The sequence below is a fragment of the Crinia signifera genome, chromosome 4 (assembly GCF_055691185.1).
Source record: "Crinia signifera chromosome 4, ASM5569118v1, whole genome shotgun sequence".
NCBI lineage: Eukaryota > Metazoa > Chordata > Amphibia > Anura > Myobatrachidae > Crinia > Crinia signifera.
In genome coordinates, this window is record NC_139220.1 from 226,624,493 (window position 1) to 226,650,065 (window position 25,573).

General features: G+C 45.5%; 1 protein-coding gene across 1 annotated transcript; it reads left to right on the plus strand.

The window, feature by feature from the left end:
- Nucleotides 1-2,367: 2,367 nt before the first annotated feature.
- Nucleotides 2,368-19,729, plus strand: ARPP19 (cAMP regulated phosphoprotein 19). The gene is made up of 3 exons (XM_083183892.1): nucleotides 2,368-2,545; nucleotides 10,820-10,942; nucleotides 19,306-19,729. Exons 1-3 carry the CDS (start codon nucleotides 2,486-2,488, stop codon nucleotides 19,477-19,479), a joined length of 357 nt encoding a protein of 118 aa, XP_083040018.1. The 5' UTR covers nucleotides 2,368-2,485; the 3' UTR covers nucleotides 19,480-19,729.
- Nucleotides 19,730-25,573: the final 5,844 nt, after the last annotated feature.

Consider the following 25,573-nt stretch of genomic DNA (forward strand, 5'->3'; position numbering starts at 1 on the left):
AGCAATTTGGCTTTGTGTGTAGGTTAAAATGAGACACCTCATAAAATATAGTTGGTCTCAATCAGAAATAGGTCATTCAGACATCATCGTATTTGAAGCACCAAGTTTGTTCGGTGTATTGGCTGAACGACCATATAAGGTTGACATGCATTGGGTTGACCACTGAAGGTCGGCATGGGTTTAGGTTGACACCTCAGAAGGTCGAAATGGGGTTAGGTCGACTTGGGCAAGGTTGACAGGCAAAAAGTTGACATGGGTTTTTCACCTCTTTTTTATAGATATGTGCCGGCAGGCGGTATTTCATTCCCTAATAGAATAGTGGGTACTTATGAGTTATCCGGGCGCCCGATTTCTAAATCGGGTCGGATCGGGCACATCGCATCGCATGCGACCATCGGATGCGATGCGATGCGATGACCCGATTTTTCCATAGGAATCAATGTTAAAATGGACTGAGTCCATTTTAACATGGAATTCAATGGGAAAAAGGGGTCCTTTTCATACCCCTACTATCCAAGTGGGCATGGAGTTGGATACAAACCTGTGGCGAGCGTAGCGAGCCACCGAGCCCGAAGCGTGGCGAGCGTAGCGAGCCCCGCGAGGGGACATAGAATACCGTCCCCTCGTGGGGCTCGCTTCGCTCGCCACGCTTCGGGCTCGGTGGCTCGCTACGCTCGCCACAGGTTTGTATCCAACTCCATGCCCACTTGGATAGTAGGGGTATGAAGAGGACCCCTTTTTCCCATTGAATTCCATGTTAAAATGGACTCCGTCCATTTTAACATTGATTCCTATGGAAAAATCGGGTCATCGCATCCGATGGTCGCATGCGATGCGATGCGATATCGCATCGCATCGCATCGCATCTGATTGTATGCCTTAACTTAAGGCATACAATCAAAAAATCGGGCGCCCAGATAACTCATAAGTACCGAATAGTGTGCAGAGCATAGCTCTCTGAAACTGTCTGCTGTATGGGGGCAGACATTTTGTGATGGTCTGTTCTTCATAGCATCAGAATGAAGCCAGGAGGGGAGCCGGGACCACCACAGCGAATACAGGTAAATCTGTGGGGGATAGGGGAGCATGGGCGGCCAGGGGGAAGGCGCTGCTTTATTATCGGCGGGGGCGCTCAAATTATAGTTACGCCACTGGGATAGGCCCCTTTGTGGCTGCAAGTTCTAGGATGACCCCATGCAGTCGACATATAATAGTTTGATAGGGTCTATAATACTTTGTGTAGCTGCAACCTCTGTTTTTACAAATTGCACCTAATGCAAACAGAGCACCCTACCTCAACAGACTAGCTATGCCACATGGCGGGCTGACAGCACCCACTTCTGACAACATGAAAATAATCTTCCAATTTAATAAGAAAACAAATAAACATTAATGTACATATTTTTGTTGCAGTAATGTTTGTGCTAGAGATGGACATTACACAGTGATGTTTGCCAACCATCAATGGTTTTGAACCGATGGTAGTGGTTTTATCATTTGATGAGTGCATTTTGATCGGTTCTTCCTTATCTTTGCAGCCACCTCTTATGCTACGGAAGTTACGTAGCATATGGCGAACCACCCTGTGTCCACGACACCATCTATTACCTTTAGTAAAGTTGTGGCGAGCGGAGCGAGTCATTGAGACCGAAGCATGGTGAACGAACAATGATGTTATTCTGAAAGAGGCTAACGTAACTGGCGTAAGCAGTGGGTGGAAATATAAGAAGCACCTTTTGATCTTTGACGCCATCGAATGGTAAACATTCAATGAAATTGCGATGCTTGCATTGGGTTTCCACCCCCAGTCAGATCCGAGGATGAACATCCACAGAAGTTTTGCTCATGCGGAAATAGTGTATTTTGCACATGTAAAAAAAAAAAAAAAAATTGAATTCTTTTGATGCGATGATTAGTTACCATCACATCAAAAACATTGATGATGGGCTTCCGATGTCCAGGCATTGTACACCAACCTTTTTTTTTATCATATAAATTTTTTTTGAAGAAGAGAACAATTCTTATACCTTCCATTTATTACAGATTGGGCCAGATGTAGTATCAAGCTTCAAAAGTAATAAAATGGAGAGTGCTAAACAACCAGCTCCTACCTGTCATTTTTCAAACTCAGCCTGTGACATGGCAGTTATGAGCTGATTGGCTGGCTGTTAATCACTCTCCATTTTATCACTTTTGAAGCTTGATACAAAATATGTTAAAAAGTATTTCTCTGACAGCCCAGGGCCAGACCGGGACTGTCTGAGCAAGGAGAACTACATCCTCCATGATGCTCCGCGGCCATTGACGTCACGTGGGGGTACTGATGGGACAGGCTTGAAGAGGAATCCCCGCTCGCACTGACGTCGGTTGCACGTGACATTAACGCTCTCGGCGCAGCCGCGGCGGCCATCTTTGTACTGGGGGAGTTTAGGAGGCATATCAGGGCAGACGGTGCTCCCAGGCCGGCGCTTCCATCCTCTCCGACATGTCCGCTGATAACCTAGAGACCAAAGCACCGGAGGATAATTCCACGGACGAGCAGAAGGTAACGGGCAGCGGCGCTGTGTGGTAGTAGTGGTCCCATGTTCCCGGGTGCGAGGAAGGATGAGTCATAATGTGTTGCTGACGGCTAGCAGTGGAGACCCCCGCCTCCGTGTCCCCGGAGACCCTGGACCACACTTCCCTGCAGGCGTAATGCTGGCTTTGGCTGTGCTCCTGTCTACGTCTCTGTGCCCGCCATATACTGGTCTCCCGGCAGTCTGGCACTTATGACTATAGGAACTATGCAGCCACATGGCTCATGCATGTTCTAGCTGTTGCTGCACTGTAGCTGTGGGGATGATTACACAGTTAGTTGCATATGTCTGTCCAGCCTGTGTAACCTTGACGTTTTGGTTCTTCACCAGTTGCTAGTGGTAAGGTCCTCCCTCTTGGTGTGGTCCTTATACGTCCATGTGATGTAGTATGGAGAGAGGCTGTCTCCTAGTGGGTTCTCTATGACTTCCTGGCTGCTGGAACAGGCTGGATAATCCCAGTTGCTGCTGCACAGGAGCCCCACCTAATCTGCAGCGTTTCAGAGGTTACATGTTCTCCCTGCAGACAGTTTATTATTGTGACCTCACCCTCTTTATGTTCATTAGTCTTGATTAAATTCTCAGAGTATGGAAATCCTTTAGCATGCTTAATAATGAATGGAATTTTAGATGTATATGTTTTGGTTATCTAAATATTCTTCATGATGCAGTCTGACTTTCATGTTCAAAAATGTTTTTCTTCAATTTCTAGTTATTCACTCTAATGAGTCCTAAATACTGTTTATTTACTTAATCTGGTTGCTGCTGCTATGACACCAGGAAGGCAATTATTATATTGCCAGTTTGGATGCATGGTCTTAGCTCTGCTACACTAGGTCTACATCTTGGGCTATAGGTTGTATTTTGTACTGTCAGCAACTGACTGATACTGATTCCTCCTATGATATGAAATTAAAGACCAACTAAATGGTTTCCTACATGGGTATATATATCTATATATCTCTATATATAGAGTTGGTTTATGATGGGTTAGTTTCTCCCGTCCGCACACTGTGGCTTAGCAGTGGGTTCATCTCAGGAGAGCTGGAAGCAGATGCTGTATGTACTTGTCAGGTGGGTACAGCAGTATGGTGATTTTCTGCTCTGTTAATGGTACAAGAGCATAAAGTACAAGATGTTTCTAAGACATTCAAATGTTTAAACACTTTAAATGGTGTTCTATGGCCTTTAAAACATACTGACAGTGGGTAATCCAGTCCCTAGTCCTTCTTTGATGTATACAGTGTTCATGTTCGTAGCCCTGAATACATTTTACATCTCTATATATTGTACCACTACTTGCGATATGTGAGGCAGAAGAAGACTCTGGTTCTACTACTCTTTGGTGTGGGGTATTAATCTTCAAATCTCCGCCAACCCAAAGAAGTTTAGCGGAGACTGCTACTAGGCTTTGCTGACCCTTCAAGCCAAAAGTCCCCTCTAGAGGGTAGGCAACAACCCTATGCAGCAGTCTTCCTGGAGTTGCTCCCAGAGCTTTCTGTTCTTGATAGTGGAACCTGGATGCTTTTGGTTTGCACAAGTCACTGCACTTCCTGGATTTATTTAAATCCATAATGTGGAGTTGATTTTATATAGTGTGGTGAGCGCACGTGCATAACTTCACAGGTATACGCGTACCCTCGCGTGGCTCGCTGCGCTCGCCACACTATATAAAATCAACTCCACGCCGCAGTGGATAGTGGGGGAATGAAAAGGTCGTAGGACGCGTACCGCTGCACTCACCACGCTTCGGGTTCACGTTTATAGTGGGGGGTGCATTTAACATTGTAAGCACCCATTAGGGTGCTTATACAATTTTTAATCGACTAGGGGTCTAAAAACGCATGCCGTCGGGTGTATGGCATGCGATACGATAAAAACATTGCGCGATCAATATCGGGGGCGCCGTGATAATACAAAAGTACCAATTGATTTTTTTGGGAGGCTCAAAAATAGAACAGGCGCCTGGTGGGGTGTTGAGTCAAGCTGCTCCCACAAAGGGTGTGTTAGACCCCTAACAATAGGTACAAACAAGATGTAAAGGTGGAGCGCTAAAAAGTATTGTGGATCAATTGGGTATTACAATAAAAATAGAAATATTTATTAAAAGTATTATGACATGAAATAAGCAATAATCAAAAATAAAAATAGTTTAGATAATGCAATTGCATACAATAAGTGTACTTTGATGTATATGATCTTAAACAATAACATATTAAAGGTTGTATAATTATAGATAATGGAGTCCTGATTTTTTCTTGTGTGTCTCCTGTGAAATTCAGTATCTTATTTTCCCACTGGGTGACTTGGCCAGGAACAAATTAAGGGAGTCCATAGACCATGCAGGATGTTGAAATATCGCTGGAGGGTGAATGCAGTCCTTGCACCAAGGAGGTATCCTCACTATTCTTGCGGTATTTGTAATCCACAATAAGCAGGTGGTGGTGTTCCATATGCAGGTAAAGTGCTGTGTAGTTTCCAAGGTTGAAACCTTAGGGGTAAGCTCAGGAGTTGAAATTGTAGCAAGAAAAACAGTGCAACCCATAAAATCCAGAATCCGTTTAAAAGTGCAAGTGCTGCCTGACATGTTTCGTTGTGCTCTGACTACTTTATCAAAGGACTGAATTGATCCACAATACTTTTTAGCGCTCCATCTTTATAACTTGCATTTGAAAAATGACGAATTGATTTGTTGGTAATTTATCTCCTCCCACTTTGGGGTTTATTCAATGGCGAGCTATGAAGATGGCAATATCCAATCATGAAAGGTAGTTTATGACATCCTTTTTACAGTCCGAGTAGGAAGGAAGCAGAGATGCTAAACCAACTACTGTCTTTTCTGAAGAGTAAAATTACTCTTGCTAATGTTTCTTTCAATATATTTTTATTGAAAACTTTTAAATGAATATTTGGAAGTGAAAGGAATGCTCACTGACCTATACATTTGTATATAGTGTAAGCTTGCGTGCAGGGCCCTCCTACTTTTTGACCTGTTTCACGAGTCTGGGTCGGTGCTGTATAATTGGTGTGGCAGAACCTCCTTTAACCCTCTTCCCAAAGATGAAAGAGCACCTTAAGGGTCAAGACTTCAACTCTGTCAATGAGGTGAAAGCTGCCGTTATGTCCTGTTGTCTACAACATCCATCAGCTTTCTTCTCTGATCTTAAAGATCTGTGTAAATCTGCACATCCCTACCTATAAGCCCTCTACCACAGACTCAGTGGGACCTGCTCATGCCTCAATGAGGTTATTGTAGCAACAAATCATTTAAGGCTAGATACACACCTAATTTGAGAAATATTCCACAAAGTCTTTATTCTGGAATGATAGAGCTGAGTTGATTCAAGTTACATTGTGAACACTACTCCATTTCTATCAGGAACAATAATGTCCTTAGAGATTGTTGAGGTGTTTTAAAATACATTGGGATGGATGTTATGGCATCAAGTCCAGAGGCCATGAGGGATGCAGGCTGACCTCTCCTCTCTTCAGCCAGTATCCCACATTGACGCTATTGCAGCCAGCCCATTATGTTGGACCAATCGATTTTGATTGTGTATCATCGTTGCTGTCAAATGACATGCAGCAGATCAAAATGCTAGGAACTGGGGGCTCTGTACACCATTGACCAGTCTTTACCTAGCTTAAGCCTCTCCATGGGAGGGCAGGTAATACTGCTTTTATATCGGAGTCTCTGACCCGCGATCTTGATCCCAGGTCCGTTCCTTTCACATTTAACCTGAGTCAGTGGCGTAACTATAGCGCCGCAGCCCCCGTGACGCCGGGGGGGGGGGGGGTCTGCAGGTGCTATTGGTACTCCATCAGCTCCCTCCTCCTTGTGAGTGGAGCGAGCAGGGGGGTCCGTGCAGGCGTGGGGGTACCTGTGTTTAGGGAGAGATCTCAGCCAATCATGCGGCCAGTGTTTTCAAAGTCAGAAGCGCTTCCCGCACCGCCGGGTGGAGGATAGCGCGTTGTTTCCAGGTCACTACAGGGACCCCAGCAACGTCATACTCAGCGCCGCAGGGACCTCTCCCTGAACGCAGGTACCCCGGCGCTGCACGTACCCCCTGTCAGCTCCCCGGGGGGGGGGTCTTGTCTTTTAACTGGGGGGGGGGGGGCGCCTAAATTGTCCCAGCGGGGGTGCAAATATTTTTGTTACGCCACTGACCTGGGTCATCCAGTATACTCAGGGTTAGGGTTTAATCCTTCTTATACCCCATTCACACAGCAGTTCGGACCTGGGCTAATGCTGAGTCTGTGTTACGGTGTGAAAGCACCAAAGCCTGGTTGGCCAATAAGACCCAGGTCATAAGATAAACCTATGACTCCGTCTGTATAATGAGCGACCAGGTTTAATCCAAAAGCATCAGACCCAGGATAGAGTTCCTGGATCCAACCCGACTTTGCAATGTGAAAGGGGTGTTATATCCTGAGTAAAACTTTTGGGTGGTTTAACCTCGGTTTATTAGCAGGGCTTGATGAAACCCGGGGGCCAGGTCCCCGCGGCGACCAGGTTCTGTGCAGTCAGAAGTGCGGCACATTAGAGCCGTGCAAAAACTGCTGAGCTGTAGGTGTCCGGACTGGCGGCGGGACCGCCCTGTGTCAAGATTTGATGGTGGTGTGACAGGCGCTGCTCACTTGACTGGGTGCCACGCGGGCGAGGCTCAGCTGGGGCCAGGGGAGGGACAATACGCTGCCAATTCGCTGGTGCAGTCATCCCTGGCACTGCTTCTTTTAAGTGATGTGAGCTACTGGGTTTGGGGAGTGGTTAGGTGTAGTGTTCATTCTAGCAGCCGCCATTTTTTTTGAAAACCCATGCAGTTCCTCTTCCCTGCTTGGGGTGTCGCTGTCTGCTGTGTTTCTAGCACAGGTCTGGTTTGCATATCAGTGCCGATATACAGAACACACTGTGCTAGAAGCACTACAGCAGGCAGGGAAGAGGAACTGCATGGGTTTTCAAAGATGGCGGGTGCTAGAATGGACACTAAACATGATTCTGTAAGAGCCATTTGTTCTAGTACTAACTGACATAATAATGCAACAGGTACTATTCACCACTAAGCAAATAAGCCCATGGCAACAGGATCTAATTTGTGACTAAAATGGCAAAAAGAAACAATGCATCTGCCCACGTGTTTATGTAAAGAAGTGTACACACGGCAGGCAGGCAAAGCCTGACCTAAGCCCATCAGCGATTTGGCCATATGCCAAATACTGTGGGTGGCATGTAATGCCGCCCGAGCTCTGGTGTTTTTTTTAAAGGGGAATTAACTTCCATGTCTTCAGCCTGCATCCCGCACTGCCGCTGACCTCAGGCGGCATTACATTCCACCCTGTGTGTGCAGATTAGTCTAAAATGCCTTGCATACATAGTGTTTATTCTAGCACCCACCATATTTGAAAACCCATGCAATTCCTCTTCCCTGTCTGGGGTGTCGCTGTCTGCTTTAGTGCTTCTAGCACAGTGTGGTCTGTATATCAGCCCTGATATGCAAACCAGACCTGTGCTAGAAACACCAGAGGAGACGTGGAACCCCAGGCAGGGAAGAGGAATTGCATGGGTTTTCAAAAATGGCGTGTGCTAGAATGAACACTAAGGTGGCTGCTGCTTGCTGAGGGGCCTACAGTTAGGAGGCTGCTGCTGGGTGGGGGGGGGGGGGTACAGTAAAAATGCTGCTGCTGGGTGAGGGGGTAAAGTAAGGAGGCTGCTGCTGGGTGAGGGGGGGTGGTACAATTAGGAGGCTGCTTCTGGGTGAGGGGGGAACAATTAGGAGGATGCTTCTTGGTGGTGGGTGGAGGAGCCAGGCAGTTACGAGGCCGCTGGGGAGGGGTGCCTCCACTGTAATTTTCTTTTTCTGCATCCACCCCTGGGATTTGGTATTATGGGTAATGGGCATTACAGCGTGTGGTATAACATGAAGTGGGAATTATAGTGTATGGTGTAGTGGGCGTCACAACGTGTGGTATCTGTAGTGAGTGTCACAACGTGTGGGCGTCACGGCGTGTGGCGTAATGAGTGTGTGACAATTGTAATGGGCATTACGCGGTGTCAATTTTTGGCGCCCACTGTCCCTATTTTTAGTTTGTCTGGCTCCTACACTTCCATCCTGGCTCCTAGATTAAAAAAAAAAATTGTCGAGCCCTGGTTATTAGGTTTGGTGCTTTCACTGTGCACCTCGACTCTGCAACAACCATGCAATTTTTGGTTCCACCAGACAAATTGGACAAATCTTTTTTTGCGTGTACTCCGCTTTAAACTGGGAAGCCTGGGCATTTCTACTTTCTCTGACAATTGTATAGTGTTGTGTGTATTTATTCACTTTCATTTATGAGTGAAGGGGTTCAGCCTCCGCCCCTAAGTTTGCTAGCTGTAAAGAAGTGTGCACACCAGTATGATGTGGATAAAAACATTCGGTCCTTATGTATTAGCAGGGCGCCCATTACGTAGTTTGCATAGTGGTGTATTGAGAATACCAATACACCACTATGCTGGCTACGTAAACGACGTAACTTATGTAAACGACGTAACTGGAGCTGTGCTAATACACAAAGGTTCATATCCCCACTATGCACGTCATACCCCCAGTATCCACGTGGGCATGGAGTTAATTTTATAAAGTGCGACGAGCCACCGAGCTTTAAGTGTGGCGCGACTACGCGGGGCTCGCTGCACTCTCCATGCTTCAGGCTCAGAGGCCCGCGTCCATCATCCACGCTGACGGTGCCCCTCCTCTGGCAGTCACTCCCCGGTGTCTTCTCTCCAGCAGCGATATACATACATTGCTGGTGCCGGGGACTGACTGCCGCGCCGCTCAAGGCCTGCCCTTCAGACCCGGGACCCCTTTGCAGGTCAGCCCGGTCCCCACCGCGTCACCCTAGCAGAGTCCCGGCTACGCTACTCTGACAACATAGCCTAAGGTACATTGTCGGCATAGCCGGGTGCCCTGCTAATACATAAGTACCAAACGTTCTTACAAGGGTATTCAGGGGCACTTTTTCTGTGGTGGGTGTTTATTTTTTTGTGAATAAAGATTTGCGACCCCGCCTGACCTACTGTCCAATACATGTGATTTGAAAGCTTTTTATGCAATTGCCCAAAACATAGGCATATCGCCACAGTCTGCAATAGACTGGTAAATAAAAAAGCCTCTAATGAATGAAGCAGCACTTGTAAAGCTATATCCAGTAGAGGAAGGCGTCGGACAGATGGTAGAGGTCCATACACACTATGTGATGTGCAACACCGCTAATATTGTTAACGATCTCAGCGGGACTAATAACTCGCAGGTAAACACTGAAGGATATTATCCAGTCAGATTGGACCTGCATGTTGAACAAAACTCTTCATCTCAGATGTGTTGCTACATGATCTACCTGTGCGAAGGAGTTTGTGTGCTGCAGATGTTGGCTGCTCCGGATAAAGAATAAAGTTCAGTGTTTTCCAAGTTCCCTCTCTGCCCTAATGACTAATTAGGTGTAGCAATGTTTGCATTAAGCGTTTGTATCAGAAATGTATTCTGAAGAACAGTCCTAAGCGTATGTAATGTATGTTAATATCTCGGTACAACATGCCTTAAGATATGGTTTGTCTAGAACAGTATTCCCCCAACTCCACTTCTCAGGAACATCAAATAGTGCATGCTTTGCATTTCTCCGAAGTATCACAAGTGTAATGTATTTAATGTGCACAGTAGATCTGGAAAATATCACTACTTGCAGTTCCTAAGGAAAACACTGGCCTAGAATACAAATAAGTTACTGTAGTAGGACCATTGTTTTGATTATGTTTAGGTAGATCTTCTTAGCCCTGATTATTATGCTAATGTGAATAATCGCAGCTGCACTTCACTGCATCTGGATTTTGCACAAGTAGTGCGAAATTGGGTTCCACTGCCTCCCTTAGCATGTAATAGGCTCAGCCCTTTGGGGTGATACCTATTAGCCCCTATGCCATTTTAGCCCAAAAAAGTGGACATGATGATTATTGGGGTACCTAATTAGTGGGTGCTTTTGTGGGCAAAAATGGACCTGCAATCAAGTGAAAAACCATGGGATCGGAGAGAAGTCTTTCTGGCAAGCTCTGTCCCGGGTACTGCATTGTAGCTTTAGTGATTGGCCCCAGAGCACTAGAACAGTTAGCGCTAGCAGTGACCTGTTGTTGCTAGATCAAGATGAGTGATGGATGAAACTCCGTATTTCGAGATGCCTGCACACTGTACTTATAACTGCTGTTTTGTGTTTTCTAGGAAATGGATGATAAGGTGATCAGTCCAGAAAAGGCAGAAGAGGCCAAGTTAAAAGCAAGATATCCTCATCTAGGTCCTAAACCAGGCGGGTCAGACTTCTTGAGGAAACGACTTCAGAAAGGAGTAAGAAATAACGTTTGTATATGTTCGTGGTGCTGACTATCTAGAATATACATACATGATACTTTATTGCCTTTTGAGGGTTTTTTTTTTCTTGTCATGAACACGTGCAAAATGCCTTAAAATGTGTACGCCAAAAATGTCACCTTGTGGGGGATATTCAATCTTCTGCCGCCATTCCCAATGGAGGAAATGGCGGCGGGGCCATATTCAATGCTGTCTTCCCCGACAACATTGAACAGGGGATCTCGGCAGATCGAGCTGACTTCACAAGCAGTCGGGCTCTTTCTGCTGGAAATTGACAAGCTACCAGACGCTTCTCACGGCCACGCCCCCTTCTCATTGCTCAGCAGGCGGGACATTGAATCCCACCAGCGGAATGAGCATCAAGCGGGCCGAGAACGGGACAGGGTGACGGTTGTCGGCGCAGCCAGTCATGACCCAACATTGAATATCTCCCTGTGTGTCATCATTTTATGCCAAAACTATGGGTATTACAAAGACACTATTTGCTTGCTTTCTGTGAAGGATTTCCCCAACACTTAAGTTCTGCCACAATACCATTACTAATTTTGAGTGGAATAGCTTGGCTAATTGCGTTTTTGTGGTTGGAGCTCTGCTGGTCAGTGATGTGTCTGCAAACTTCTTTATTTTATTTTTCTCTACCGTCCAATGGGATACTGGGCTTCACTACTATGGGGATTGAGACCTCCGCAGGAGAGACAGGCACATAGAACTTTCAGTGTGGGTGCACTGGCTCCTCCCCTCAATCTCCCTCCACTAGTCAGTTTTGAAAAATGTGCCTCAGGAGAGGCAGTGCTTCTGGATGCTCCAGAGTTTTTCTACATTTATTTTCAAAGTTTGTTATTTTGGGGCGCTGTGGTGACCACACAGCTGTCCTGCTTCGTGGGTGTCAGGGGAAGGGTCAGTCCCCGACCTCTTCAGGTGCAGAGCTGACCCTGCTACAGGACAATTCGGTCCTGCGTGGGGCTTGTCACCGCACAACATTGCGCTGTAGCGAGCAAGTCCCCTAGCCGCCGCACACCCCTGACAGGTCTGAAGACTTCAGTGGTGAGTACAGGCTGGGGGTCCCACAAGGGGTCCCCGCAGCCATTTCTGGTGCGGCAAGACGACGGCTAGTAATGGCGGCTCTCCAGCAGGGACTGCGTGAACACCGCGTCTGGTAACTGGCATAGGGGTGCTGCCGCTGGACCACCAGGGACACCCCTCAGGTTATAATGTAATATATATATATATATATATATATATATATATATATATATATATATATATATATATATATATATTTTACACCTTTATTAATGTCAGTATAAATATATAGAAGCGCCAGCTCCGTGTACAGGGGGCGGGGCTTCACTCAGAGCGGGACCAAGCTCTGCTGGGCGCGCGCTGTCACTTCCTGCTTCTTCACACGCTGCCAGACTCCATTACAGAGGGCTCCTCACTGGCGTGGTGGATCCGAGTACTTGCAGCACGGCAGAGACAGCAGGTTTTTTATAGCGATTTAGCGCTGCTGCGCTATCTGGCTTAGTCAGACACTGTGTTGTTCAGATCACTGTGTTTAGCGTTACCAGCTCACCCAGATCTGTGAGTTCAGGTTAAGGGTGCACTTGGCTCCCCAATTGCTCTTTTTTTTTCTCCACTGCTTAGTTACAACATAAAACTAGCACATAGTCTGTTTTTCACATACAGCGGTGCGGTGTGTGCACGTGTGTGACTGCGTGGGGGTTGTGTTGTACTGTTGTACTCTGCAGTACTGTCTCAGCATGGTGAAAAAGTTCACTTGTATGGTGTGTAGCACCAAGTTTGTGCCTAAGTCACAGTCCCAGGTTACTTGTGAGGCTTGTATGTCACCACAGCCCAGCAGTGCTGACACCCAGATCAGTGGGGTACCCCCACAGCTTGTGGGGCCGTCGCAGGCAGATGAGCAGGAGCCTGCTTGGGCTTCCAACATAAAGACCTTGTTGGATTCTGTGGCTTCACAGCTTTCCACTAACACTCAGCAAACGCAGAGGGTTCAGAGGGAATTGTCCATGTTAGCTGCCAGGGTGGATATTCTTCATACCCTTAATGTACCTCCTCCTCCCGCACAGCCTCAAAAAAGGCAGGCTACTGCAATGGATCCTGACACAGATGATGATGAGGACATATTGGAGGAGGGTGAGGAGCAGGTTCTGCAGGAACCAGCTCCTGAGGCGGCAGTGCATGGTCCAGAGCCGCTTATCAGGGCCATTAGGGATGTTTTAGATCTCCCAGTGGAGGCATCCGCAGAAGGAGATCCTTTCTTCATGACTCAGAGGAAACAACCAGTATACTTCCCTGAGCAGGCGGAGTTAGAAACTGTTTTCAGGGCTGCATGGCAGAACCCTGATAAGAGGTTTACTCTTTCAAAACGGTTCACAAATGCTTATCCCTTTGAACCTTTGGGCAGAAAGAAGTGGGAGGAGCCACCGGTAGTGGACTCCTCTGTCTCCCGCCTTTCTAAAAAGGTGTTGCTACCAGTCCCAGGGGTATCCACCCTTAAGGACGGGGCCGACAGGAGGCTGGAAGCTACCCTCAAGTCCATATATACGGCTAGTGGGGCATCCCAGCGCCCAGTTTTAGCCAGCTGCTGGATGGCTAAGGCAATTCATACATGGTCAACCCAGATTCAGGAAGGGTTGTTGGGTGACATGACTGTGGCCCAGATAGGTGACAGCCTGCGTCACATTCAGGATACCGCTAAGATCCTGTGCGAGGCGCAAAAGGAATTGGGCGCAATAAATGCGCGCAATTCAGCCATGGCGGTCTCAGCCAGACGGGCTTTGTGGCTGCGTCAGTGGTCTGCAGATGTAGATTCAAAGAAGAGTGTGGAGGGTATTCCCTTTACAGGAGAATGGCTGTTTGGGAGTGAATTAGACGGTTGGATTTCCAAAGCCACGGCAGGAAAGTCTACCTTCCTTCCATCAGCTCCCACGGCTGCAAAGCATACCTTCACAGGTGCTTCCCAGCAGTCCTTTCGTGGGAACAGGTTTCGCCCCAGGGCTAGGGGTGCCTCCAATGCCAGCAGGGGCACGAGAGGCAAGTTTAGGAAGCCTAACACCTCCAACACCCAGGACCGTCCAAATGCCGCGGCTTCCTCTAAGCCTGCAGCATGACGGGGTTTTCCCGCCACGAGACTCTCTCGCGGTGGGAGCGCGATTGTTGCATTTCAGCCATGTGTGGGACGCCTCGGGTCTGGATTCCTGGGCCAGGAGTCTCATTTCTCTAGGTTACAGGCTGGAATTCGACAAACCCCCTCCCAGACGATACTTCAGGTCGGCACTTCCAGCATCCCAGGAAGATCAGGTGCTCCTTCAGGGGGCCATTACCAGGCTGCTTCAGTCTCAGGTAATTGTACCGGTGCCAGACACGGAGCAGGGCCAGGGATATTATTCCAACTTATTCCTGGTACCGAAGCCAGACGGCTCAGTAAGACCCATCCTGAATTTAAAGTCACTGAACCCCTTCCTGCGTGTGTTCAAGTTCAGGATGGAGTCCTTGCACTCTGTGATCGCCAGTTTAGAAAGAGGGGAGTTCTTGGCCTCTATAGACGTCAAAGACGCCTATCTACACATTCCTATCTGGCCCCCACACCAGATCTATCTCAGGTTTGCCTTGGGGAACGACCATTACCAATTCCGGGCGCTGCCTTTCGGCCTGTCGACGGCCCCGCAGGTTTTCACAAAGGTAATGGCGGAGATGATGTCACTACTCAGGCTCCGAAGGGTGAATGTAGTGCCATACCTGGACGACCTGCTAATAAAGGCAGGGTCGGCGGAGGCTTTAAGCAGTGCTCTCAATCTGTCCATACAGGTTCTAAGAGACCACGGGTGGATCCTGAACATGCCCAAATCATCGCTGGTTCCGACCCAGAGGATGGTTTTCTTAGGCATGATCCTGGATACATCGGAACAAAAAGTCTTTCTACCAATGGAAAAGGTCACTGCAATACAACAGTTGGTCAGGGAGGTCCTACTTTCACCTCTGGTACAGATCCATCTTTGCCTCCGGCTTCTAGGCAAGATGGTGGCTTCATTCGAAGCAATACAATTTGGCCGCTTCCATTCCAGGACTTTTCAACTGGATATTCTGACAAAATGGTCCGGCTCCCCCCTGCAGATGCGCAGAAGGATTGGCCTTGCAACAAAAACCAGAATCTCGCTACAGTGGTGGCTAGATTCATCCAATCTGTTGGCAGGCAGACGGTTCCAGATCCAGGACTGGATTCTGGTAACCACGGACGCCAGCCTGAGGGGCTGGGGAGCTGTGACACAGGGAGTCCGCCTACAGGGTCGATGGTCTCCACTGGAGTCGGGACTTCATATCAACAAGCTGGAGTTGAGGGCGGTCTACTATGCCCTGTTACAGGCAGCTCCATTGTTACAGGGCAAGGCGGTCCAGGTCCAGTCGGACAACGCCACCACTGTGGCCTACATAAATCGGCAGGGTGGTACCAAGAGCATGCCTTGCATGAGAGAAGCGTCAAAGATTCTGTCCTGGGCGGAACAGAATGTCCAGGCCCTTTCTGCCATTTTTATCCCGGGAGTCGACAACTGGGAGGCGGACTTCCTGAGTCGTCACGATCTTCACCCGGGAGAGTGGGGCCTTCACACTCAAGTGTTCGATGCCATAGTGGATCTGTGGGGGCTCCCTCAGATCGACCTGATGGCTTCACGACTGAACCACAAGGTAGCAATGTACTGTGCACGGACCAGAGACCCAGGGGCGATAGCAGTGGACGCTCTCACCTGGACCTGGAAATTCCAATTGGTGTACCTGTTCCCACCTCTCCCATTGTTGGCTCGGGTGCTAAAGCGGCTCCGGCATCAGGGGACGGAGGCCATACTGGTGGCGCCAGATTGGCCAAGAAGGGCCTGGTACGGGGACATTCAGGCCATGCTAGTGGAAGACCCGTGGCGTCTGCCCCTAAGAAAAGACCTGCTCCTCCAGGGCCCGTTCGTCTTCCAGGACTTACAGCGGCTACGTTTAACGGCCTGGAGGTTGAGCGGCAGATCTTAGTCCACAAGGGTCTCCATCCCTCTGTCGTCACTACAATGATAAAAGCCAGGAAGCCGGTGACGGCTTCTCATTATCATGTAATATGGCGCAGATATATTGCCTGGTGTGAGAAGAATGACTTGCCTTCGGCCAGTTTTCGATTAAACAACCTGCTACGTTTCCTTCAGGCTGGTTTGGATAAGGGTCTCAGATTGGGTTCCTTAAAGGTCCAAATCTCCGCGCTGTCTGTGTTTTTCCAGAAAAAGATTGCGGCCTTGCCGGAAGTGCAAACCTTCTTACAGGGGGTTCTGAGGATTCAGCCCCCCTTTGTGCCTCCCACTGCACCATGGGATTTGGAAGTGGTTCTTACTTTCTTAAAATCAGCCCGGTTTGTTCCACTGGAGGAGTCTGAGCTACGACACCTCACTTGGAAGACTGTTGTTCTGCTGGCCCTAGCTTCGGCCAGGAGGGTGTCCGAGCTTGGAGCCTTATCCTGTCGGAGCCCTTACCTTGTGTTCCACAACGATAGGGCGGAACTCAGGACTAGACCACAATTCCTTCCAAAGGTGGTGTCAGGGTTCCACCTAAACCAACCTATTGTGGTTCCTTCTAGTGCAACACACCCGGATATACCAGATACCTTGGATGTGGTCCTCACCCTTAAGGGGTATGTCAAGCGCACAGCTAGGATCCGTAAGACGGACAGCTTGTTTGTGCTTTATGATGCGCAGAAGAAGGGTTTACCGGCTTCAACGCGTACCATTGCCAGGTGGATAAGATGTACTATCCAACAGGCTTACGCATCAGCTGGTTTATCGCTTCCTTTTTCAGTAAAGGCTCATTCAACCAGGTCTGTAGGTACCTCTTGGGCGGCTGCTCGAGGGGTGTCGGCAATGCAGCTCTGCAGGGCCGCAACTTGGTCAGGGCAACACACATTTGTGAAGTTCTACAAGTTTGACACCCTGGCCAGGGAGGATTCCCAGTTCGGGAATGCGGTTCTACAGCAGAGTCCGCACGTTCCCACCCGTTCTGGTAGCTTTGGGACCTCCCCATAGTAGTGAAGCCCAGTATCCCATTGGACGGTAGAGAAAATAGGATTTTGGGTACCTACCGGTAAATCCTTTTCTCGTAGTCCATATGGGATACTGGGAGCCCGCCTCAGTGCGGCTGTTCTGCTGTCAGATCCTACGTCATTGTTAGGCTTATTGCCTTGTTTTCTATAGGATAATTATGACTATAGACTTGTTCTGGTTTACAGGTGTCCTCTTAAGTTGTTAGGTTTCACCTCTTTTATATGTTTTTTTGTTCGTTTGGGTGTGCTGGATGAATCTCACCACAATACATTATCACATACTCCTCACATGCTCTCCTTCGGCACAGTTTTTGCATTAACTGACTAGTGGAGGGAGATTGAGGGGAGGAGCCAGTGCACCCACACTGAAAGTTCTTTTATGTGCCTGTCTCTCCTGCGGAGGTCTCAATCCCCATAGTAGTGAAGCCCAGTATCCCATATGGACTACGAGAAAAGGATTTACCGGTAGGTACCCAAAATCCTATTTTTTTTAATATACTTTGGTTATATTAACAAATGTTTTATTATACTAAAGCAGCGAGGAGCCTTTCCCAAACCTTTCCCAAACCATTACCACAAAATTAGGGGCCTAAGCCCCATACACAGTAAGCAATATTTTAAACGACATCGCTCATTTCCTCCCTTCTGAGCGGTTATGGTTTAAAAAAAATCATCTCAGTCTGTATGCTGTTTCATGTGCTGACCCTTTAGCATAGCTCCCAACCTCTTGAAATTTTTCTTCACAAATCTGCAACTAAATTTATGTGCCTATGAATTCTTTCCTCTCCGCTTTCAGTGTTCTTAATGCTATTTTAGAGAGGTAAGAGCTCCCCATTCTTTAGCGCTGAAGCCCCGTACACACGGGGGGAGATATATTGCTCAGCAATATATTGCCCAGTGTCTCCTTTTCATCAGCGACCAGAGATGGTCGCTGATGAAAAGGAACCTCTGCTGGCGGTGCCGCAGAGGTAACTAGCTGGTCGCAGGAGCAAGCTCCTGCGACCAGCGATTAGAAAGGGGCTGAAAACGGGAGCGCGCACCCGGCGATTTATCGCTGGGGCACACTCCCAATCACTGGCAATATGGTCGCCAGCGACCATATTTCCAGCGATTTATAGCCCCCGTGTGTACACAGCATTAATGCTTGTAACAATGGAATTCCATGTGTAATTTTTTATATGTATATTTGGATTAAATTGACATATTTTATATTGAGTTTATTTATTCACTAGTAACAGTCGGCGCTGGTACACCTGCTCTTTTCTTTAGCGCTTCATTCTGGTGTTGGCGGTAGCCATCCTATGTTTAACTGACCTCTGTCATTACCATTGTTGCAATTAGAAATAATGGTTTGGTGGGTGTTAAATTATTTTGCATGCTGTGGTAATTATTGGGTGGCCAGCAGACTATTTTGTTTTTGTGTGCCCATTATTTATAGTGTTTGTCACACCCAAACTACAAATTTTCAGTATTTCTCTCTCTGTCTCAGTAAAGTGAAATACACACATGCGGCACTAGTGCATGAACAGAGCAACAATTGACCTGCTCCTTTGGGGACCACTAGTTTTAGCTGCTGGGAAAAGCAATTCCACAAATCCAATAGTGGGCTACTTTGCATGCGCAGAACCAGTCCTACATGATTGCATGCAGTCATTCTGCAGCACGTTGTGTTCAGCGACCGGGAATGTTGTACAAAATTGTGGGGATTATTTATAATTAATTTGAAAGATCAAAAAAAAAAGAATATTTAATTTGAGAAGTTGCTGTATTGACAATATAAGTTTATTTTGCAAATTCTTAATCCTGCAGGTACTGGGCGATTGCGCATGCTTCTTTTATGTTCTCCGTGTCCACAACACACATGCAGAGTGTTTTAGTCCTATTCATGTTTTGAGATGTGGGCAGTATTTGCATGGAAACATGGTAATGTGCAGTCGGATTTGTTAGAAATAATAAATGTGTCCCAAAATACATTATTATACCAGGCCTGGAGAATCCAGCACCCTGCAGTGCAGAGACTGAAGGAACATTAGATTGTAAGCTTGCGAGCAGGGCCCTCATACCTTTTACTGTCTGTAAATACCCAGTTTGTTGTATCACTGTCTCCTATTGTAAAGTACAACAGAATATGCTGCGCTATATAAGAAACTGTTCATTGTAATGCTAATTATTATTATTTTTTGTTTACATTTCTGAATATCAAATTGTTCAATATAAAATTAAGTAACCATTTCCCTTGTTTCGTTTTTTGTAGCAAAAATATTTTGACTCTGGTGATTACAACATGGCTAAAGCGAAGATCAAGAACAAGCAGCTTCCAACTGCTGCTGCTCCAGACAAGACAGAAGTGACAGGAGATCATATTCCCACTCCGCAGGACCTTCCACAGAGGAAACCATCCCTTGTGGCCAGCAAGCTAGCTGGCTGATGAGCTGCCCGTCTGCATGAAACCACCTCATTCCCATCTCTCTTCCTTTTTTAACCTTCTGTTCTTCTCTGCTCCTCCCTGTACACTAATAGTCAGTCTGACAGCTCCATGGGCAATAGTAGTGCCAAGCTGCTGTCTGAGTTGTAGATTGAAATTCTGTAGTATCAGATTAGTCGTTTAAAACCAATGCACTGATAAACAGACATGTTTTGGTATGGCAATGTAAAGTAATTTACTTGAAAAACAAAAATGTACATAATGCCTATTTCCTATTGGTAGGACAGGTTAAAACAATGGACACTTCGGTGGGTTTTACCATTTTAATGTCTGCTTTTCTTTCTTCACCTGAATTTTCCTCATACTGTAGTAAATTTTTGTATTTAAGATTTTTTTTTTTTCATTTGGAGGTTAAGACCACGGATTATGTTTTGAGAGGAAGTAAAGCAAAACTGTCAAATCAAACTGGGTTCTAAAAGGTTTTTTCTCCATTTTTTTTGCCCTTTTAACTTGAATAGCCTTAAATGTTTCTCAGCTTTAACAATAGGATTTGACTTGGGCAATATTTGCCCACACTGCTGTGACCTTTCATGAACCTAGTACACAATGGAAGTGACCCCGAGGTGAAACTGGTATTCTATTTTTTGTTTTTTTTTTGTTCTGGTCCGTAGCATAGAACCTTCTGTTGAAGACTTGGATGAAGTGCGCATGTGCATAGACTGTTGAATTCACTTTTGTGCCATTTTGTAAATACAATGGTTTTGCACAACCTTTTTGCAAACGTGTACTAATTTTTACAGTTTACAAAATCTATATGTAAATCTGTAGCACATATAGCTCCCAGCAGCATTTGTTCCCCCCCCTCCCCCCTCAGATTCATAAATCAAATTCATGTCTTCAACATGAATTTATATGTGAAGGGACTAACTTTTTTATTTTTCCCAGTTTTAGGAAGGATGAAAACTTTCCATGAAATTCTTGTTAAGCAAGTCAGAACTGCACTAATGCCTGTCCATGCTGCTGTAGGTTCACCTTTAAAGATAATGAAGCAGATATTCTCTCGCCACATCTGGCTGATTTAGAGACGCCACGGATTGTTGGTCTGCATGCCAGCATAGCAAGACTTGCATGCTTTTGTCCATGACACCATTCACTGTGGACTTGCATGCCGCTGTTGTGATAAGCATGCATCCATCTGCAGCAGAAAAGGGGTATTGTGGAAGACTACAGCACTCTTTAGGTTATACGGGAGACCTTCATAATTGCAGGTATTGCCTAGACTACATCTTTCCCGATGGTCAGGCTTCTTTTGAGGTGTTGCTTAGTAACAGTTGGAATACCCAGTGTTGCCAATCCAAGGCTAGGCAGAAGTGTCCCGATGATATACAGATTGCCTCACGTAAACAGTTTTACAGGGTTGTGACTGGCACAACAAATGCTCGATGTGAATGCACATTGGGGACACAGATGATCTTTAAGTAAAACAAAAACAGTAATTTATAAAGAAAAAATCTATGGTTTGTAACTCTGCTAAACCTTTCAGGTGTATAATATTACTGTGCTTATTGGTGTCCTGCAGTCGTTAATTGGTATCGACATTTAAAAGTAGATTAATGTTGCATAAGACCTCCAATAATGCTGGATATACTGAACATTTATGACTATTGTTAATAAAGATTGCAACAGCACAACAGTCTTTATTGTTCATTGCATGCTACAATGTTTTAGGGCATAATGTAATTTCTGGTTGTTTATAATTCTGAATCCGCATCAATAGTGACTGTTAACACACAATTGTCTTCCATATGAGGACACTGGATGTATAGTGCTCGGTTACATGGTCATAACATGGCCTTCATACAGCATTCTTTAGCCGGTCCATTTTTGTCTTCAAAATCGGTTTTAGTGTTCCGACGCGTGAATACGGATTGAGTGACTGGAGCTGAAGTATGAATCATTCTTAAGGTGCCCATACACGTACCAATTACCTGGTACTTTTTGTGCTAAAATAGCATTGCATCGCATGCACAACAATGCTATTTTAGCACAAAAAGTACCTGGTAATCGGTACGTGTATGGGCACCTTTATTCCTTTTGTACCGTCACATGTCCAGTGGTTACATCCATAGCTGCTGTTGCTGTGTATGCTAAAGCAGAGAGATCAGTAATGTATGTATAAATTCTTATTTTTAACACTTAGAAATATGGAGTTATAAGATTACCAAAGTTTAGTAGTTATTTTACAATTGGGATAAAACCTTTTATCCTTTTTAGCATTTCTGCATGGCAATGTTAATGCCATAAATGAATACGAAACACTATTGAGGATGAGCACAGGTATGGGTCAAAGGGATGACCATAAGACACTTAATGGGTCAAGCACTGTTGGTCGACAGTCAAAAGGTAGACACATGAGAATTTGGCAAACATTATGTTTACTTTAAAATATATAAAAAAAGATGAATATATTAGGACATCCAATCCGTCATTCACTTTCAAATATTGCTTTTTTCTGGTTCAACTGACCTGTATCACAGGCCCTATGTGCCCATAAAGGTATCTTTGTTAAACACCCGACAACACCTTTCCCATGCAGTGTATACTCACCTTCTGGCAATGCCCTATGTGCATATAAGGGTTTCTTTCACTCCTTGGTCATCTGAAAAGATCCACTCCAGGCAAATTCCACTAGTAGTTAAAGTTTTTATTCCAGAATACATCCAAGGCAGTAAAAGTATAAAAAAGATAAACAGGTAGCAAGTTTCCCTATGTGTCGATTCACCTCCTGACCTACAGCTGACATCCACTTGCCCGGGTACAAAAACGGATGAAAGTTTCCCAATGGTTGGTAAAAAGAGGGAATGTAGGTGGAGAGGGATATCAGACACTGGAAAAAAGACTCCTCCACAGCACCGACGCGTTTCGGACCAAACAGGTCCTTTTTCAAGGTGTGGAGGACATGGCAATGGACACGGTATTTATACCTGTCCAATACACAACATACTAATGATGTTACATAAAGCAAGACCCGGATCACTCCGGAATGCATACTGAGAAATCTAAGTGAATTTGCACATGCACATTCTAAATTCAAACATAAATACACACAACATTAATAATAAATGGAGATGGGTATACAGGAGGTTAAAAAGCAAATGCATAAGATCGCTATTTATATCAAAACAAAATGCTCCAGTTCCACGTTTTTGTTCCGTTTCCAGTAAGATTTGCACCGTAGGTATTAGCGCTCTGTATTCTTTAGCCGGAAGCGGAAGTGACGGGTGCTTCCTGTAGGAGATCGTGGAACGCACGACGCTGCGTTCTAAGTCTCTATTTCCTGAGTCTGTGACCCGCATGTATGGAACGCAGCGCTGCATGATGATATCGGAGCTTGTATTTCCTTCTTTTAGTGTGCATTTACAGCGGTATTGATCTCACAAAATCCACATATTCCCATGAAAGAAAGAGAATATAATAGAGGTTAAAAAAATGATCCACATTAGTCGATCTTAACTTTAACAGTCATCTACATAAAGTGCATCCTTAAAGTGACAGTGCCAGATAAAACAGATATATATACACAGTATCGTTTTTTATGCCCATTTTCTTATCACTGATTAAAGTGACTCGTGCATCAATGTAAACCCGATTTATTATCACTCATTAAAGTGGCGAATGCATGTATGTAGACATATATAAAAAGTGCCAGTGCAAATAATCTTTTTAAATTTAATAAAAAGAGTAAAAAAAGGTAAAAAAAATTTTATTCTAAAAATATTATAAAAAGCATTTCAATTCAAAATCCATATTTAGACCAGCGGGTGACAAGGTTTTTAAAGTGTAAATGGTCTGCATTTCTGTCCTTGCCAACCGCTGATCACTGTCATTCACTCGCCAATGTGACTTAACCAATTTTATTCCACAGAAAGACACCAGATGCTTTATGTCGCATTGGTGAACTTTCTTGAAGTGGTCTGACACGTTGTTGGATTCAAGGCCTTTCTTGATGTTTCTGCCATGTTCGGCCCATCTTACTTTCAAGGTCCTTGAAGTCCTACCAACGTATTGTTTGTCACAATCACATTGCAGCAAATAAATACAGTTCTTACTGTCACATGTGATAAAATCATCAATGGGGTATGTTATCTTAGTATGTGAAGACTTGTATTCTTGGACACACTTAATAGAACCCTTGCAAAGTCGACATAAGCTACACATCCCACATCGGTAAAAGCCTTTTGATTTTATACGGACCAATGGAGATGGAACATTGATGGCACTATTTACAATAGTGTCTTTGACATTGCGTGCCCTTCTATACACCAATTTGGGATTTTCTTTGACATATTTCTCAAGCAATGGATCGTTAGTGAGAACAGACCAATGTTTTTTGATGAGTTGTTCCAGCTGTTTATATTGGCCTGTATATTTAGTAATAAACATCACATCCGTTCCACTTATTTTCTGAGATTCACCCCTTTCCATACTATTTCGGTTAATTAGGAGGTGTTTCCCTTTGTTCTTGGCTTTTTCAACAACGGGTTTTTGATATCCCTTGCTGAGAAATTGTTTCTCTAATATGGTGGCTTGATCTTCATATTTGTCCAGGTCAGTACAGTTCCTACTAATACGCTGGAACTGGCTCCCTGGCACACTCTTAAGCCAATTACGATGGTGATTACTGTCTGCACCAATAAAAGAGTTACAATCCGTCTTTTTCACAAAATTTTTTGTTTTTAAAGTGCCATCATCTATATAAATGGTTAAGTCTAAAAAATTCACTGAGACTGAACTCATCTCAAAGGTTAATCCTATGTTGAGTTCGTTAGCATTTAAATGTTGGCAAAACAAAGCCAAATCTTGCTCATTGCCGCTCCAGACACATAGTATGTCGTCTATATAACGACGCCATAGCACCAGGCTGGCACCGAACGGGTGGCCATCCCATACCGCCTGAACCTCCCACCACACCATAAAGAGATTGGCGTAGCTCGGTGCCAGCCTGGTGCCCATAGCAGTGCCAGTAAGTTGCAGGTAGTAGTCGCCATCAAACCAAAAATAATTATTGGATAGTATTAGCGAAATGCTCTCCAAAATGAAGCTCCGATATCATCATGCAGCGCTGCGTTCCATACATGCGGGTCACAGACTCAGGAAATAGAGACTTAGAACGCAGCGTCGTGCGTTCCACGATCTCCTACAGGAAGCACCCGTCACTTCCGCTTCCGGCTAAAGAATACAGAGCGCTAATACCTACGGCGCAAATCTGACTGGAAACGGAACAAAAACGTGGAACTGGAGCATTTTGTTTTGATATAAATAGCGATCTTATGCATTTGCTTTTTAACCTCCTGTATACCCATCTCCATTTATTATTAATGTTGTGTGTATTTATGTTTGAATTTAGAATGTGCATGTGCAAATTCACTTAGATTTCTCAGTATGCATTCCGGAGTGATCCGGGTCTTGCTTTATGTAACATCATTAGTATGTTGTGTATTGGACAGGTATAAATACCGTGTCCATTGCCATGTCCTCCACACCTTGAAAAAGGACCTGTTTGGTCCGAAACGCGTCGGTGCTGTGGAGGAGTCTTTTTTCCAGTGTCTGATATCCCTCTCCACCTACATTCCCTCTTTTTACCAACCATTGGGAAACTTTCATCCGTTTTTGTACCCGGGCAAGTGGATGTCAGCTGTAGGTCAGGAGGTGAATCGACACATAGGGAAACTTGCTACCTGTTTATCTTTTTTATACTTTTACTGCCTTGGATGTATTCTGGAATAAAAACTTTAACTACTAGTGGAATTTGCCTGGAGTGGATCTTTTCAGATGACCAAGGAGTGAAAGAAACCCTTATATGCACATAGGGCATTGCCAGAAGGTGAGCATACACTGCATGGGAAAGGTGTTGTCGGGTGTTTAACAAAGATACCTTTATGGGCACATAGGGCCTGTGATACAGGTCAGTTGAACCAGAAAAAAGCAATATTTGAAAGTGAATGACGGATTGGATGTCCTAATATATTCATCTTTTTTTATATATTTTATGGTGCGAATCTATCTCCTTGGAAGTACGCCGGTCCGAGAAGGAAGG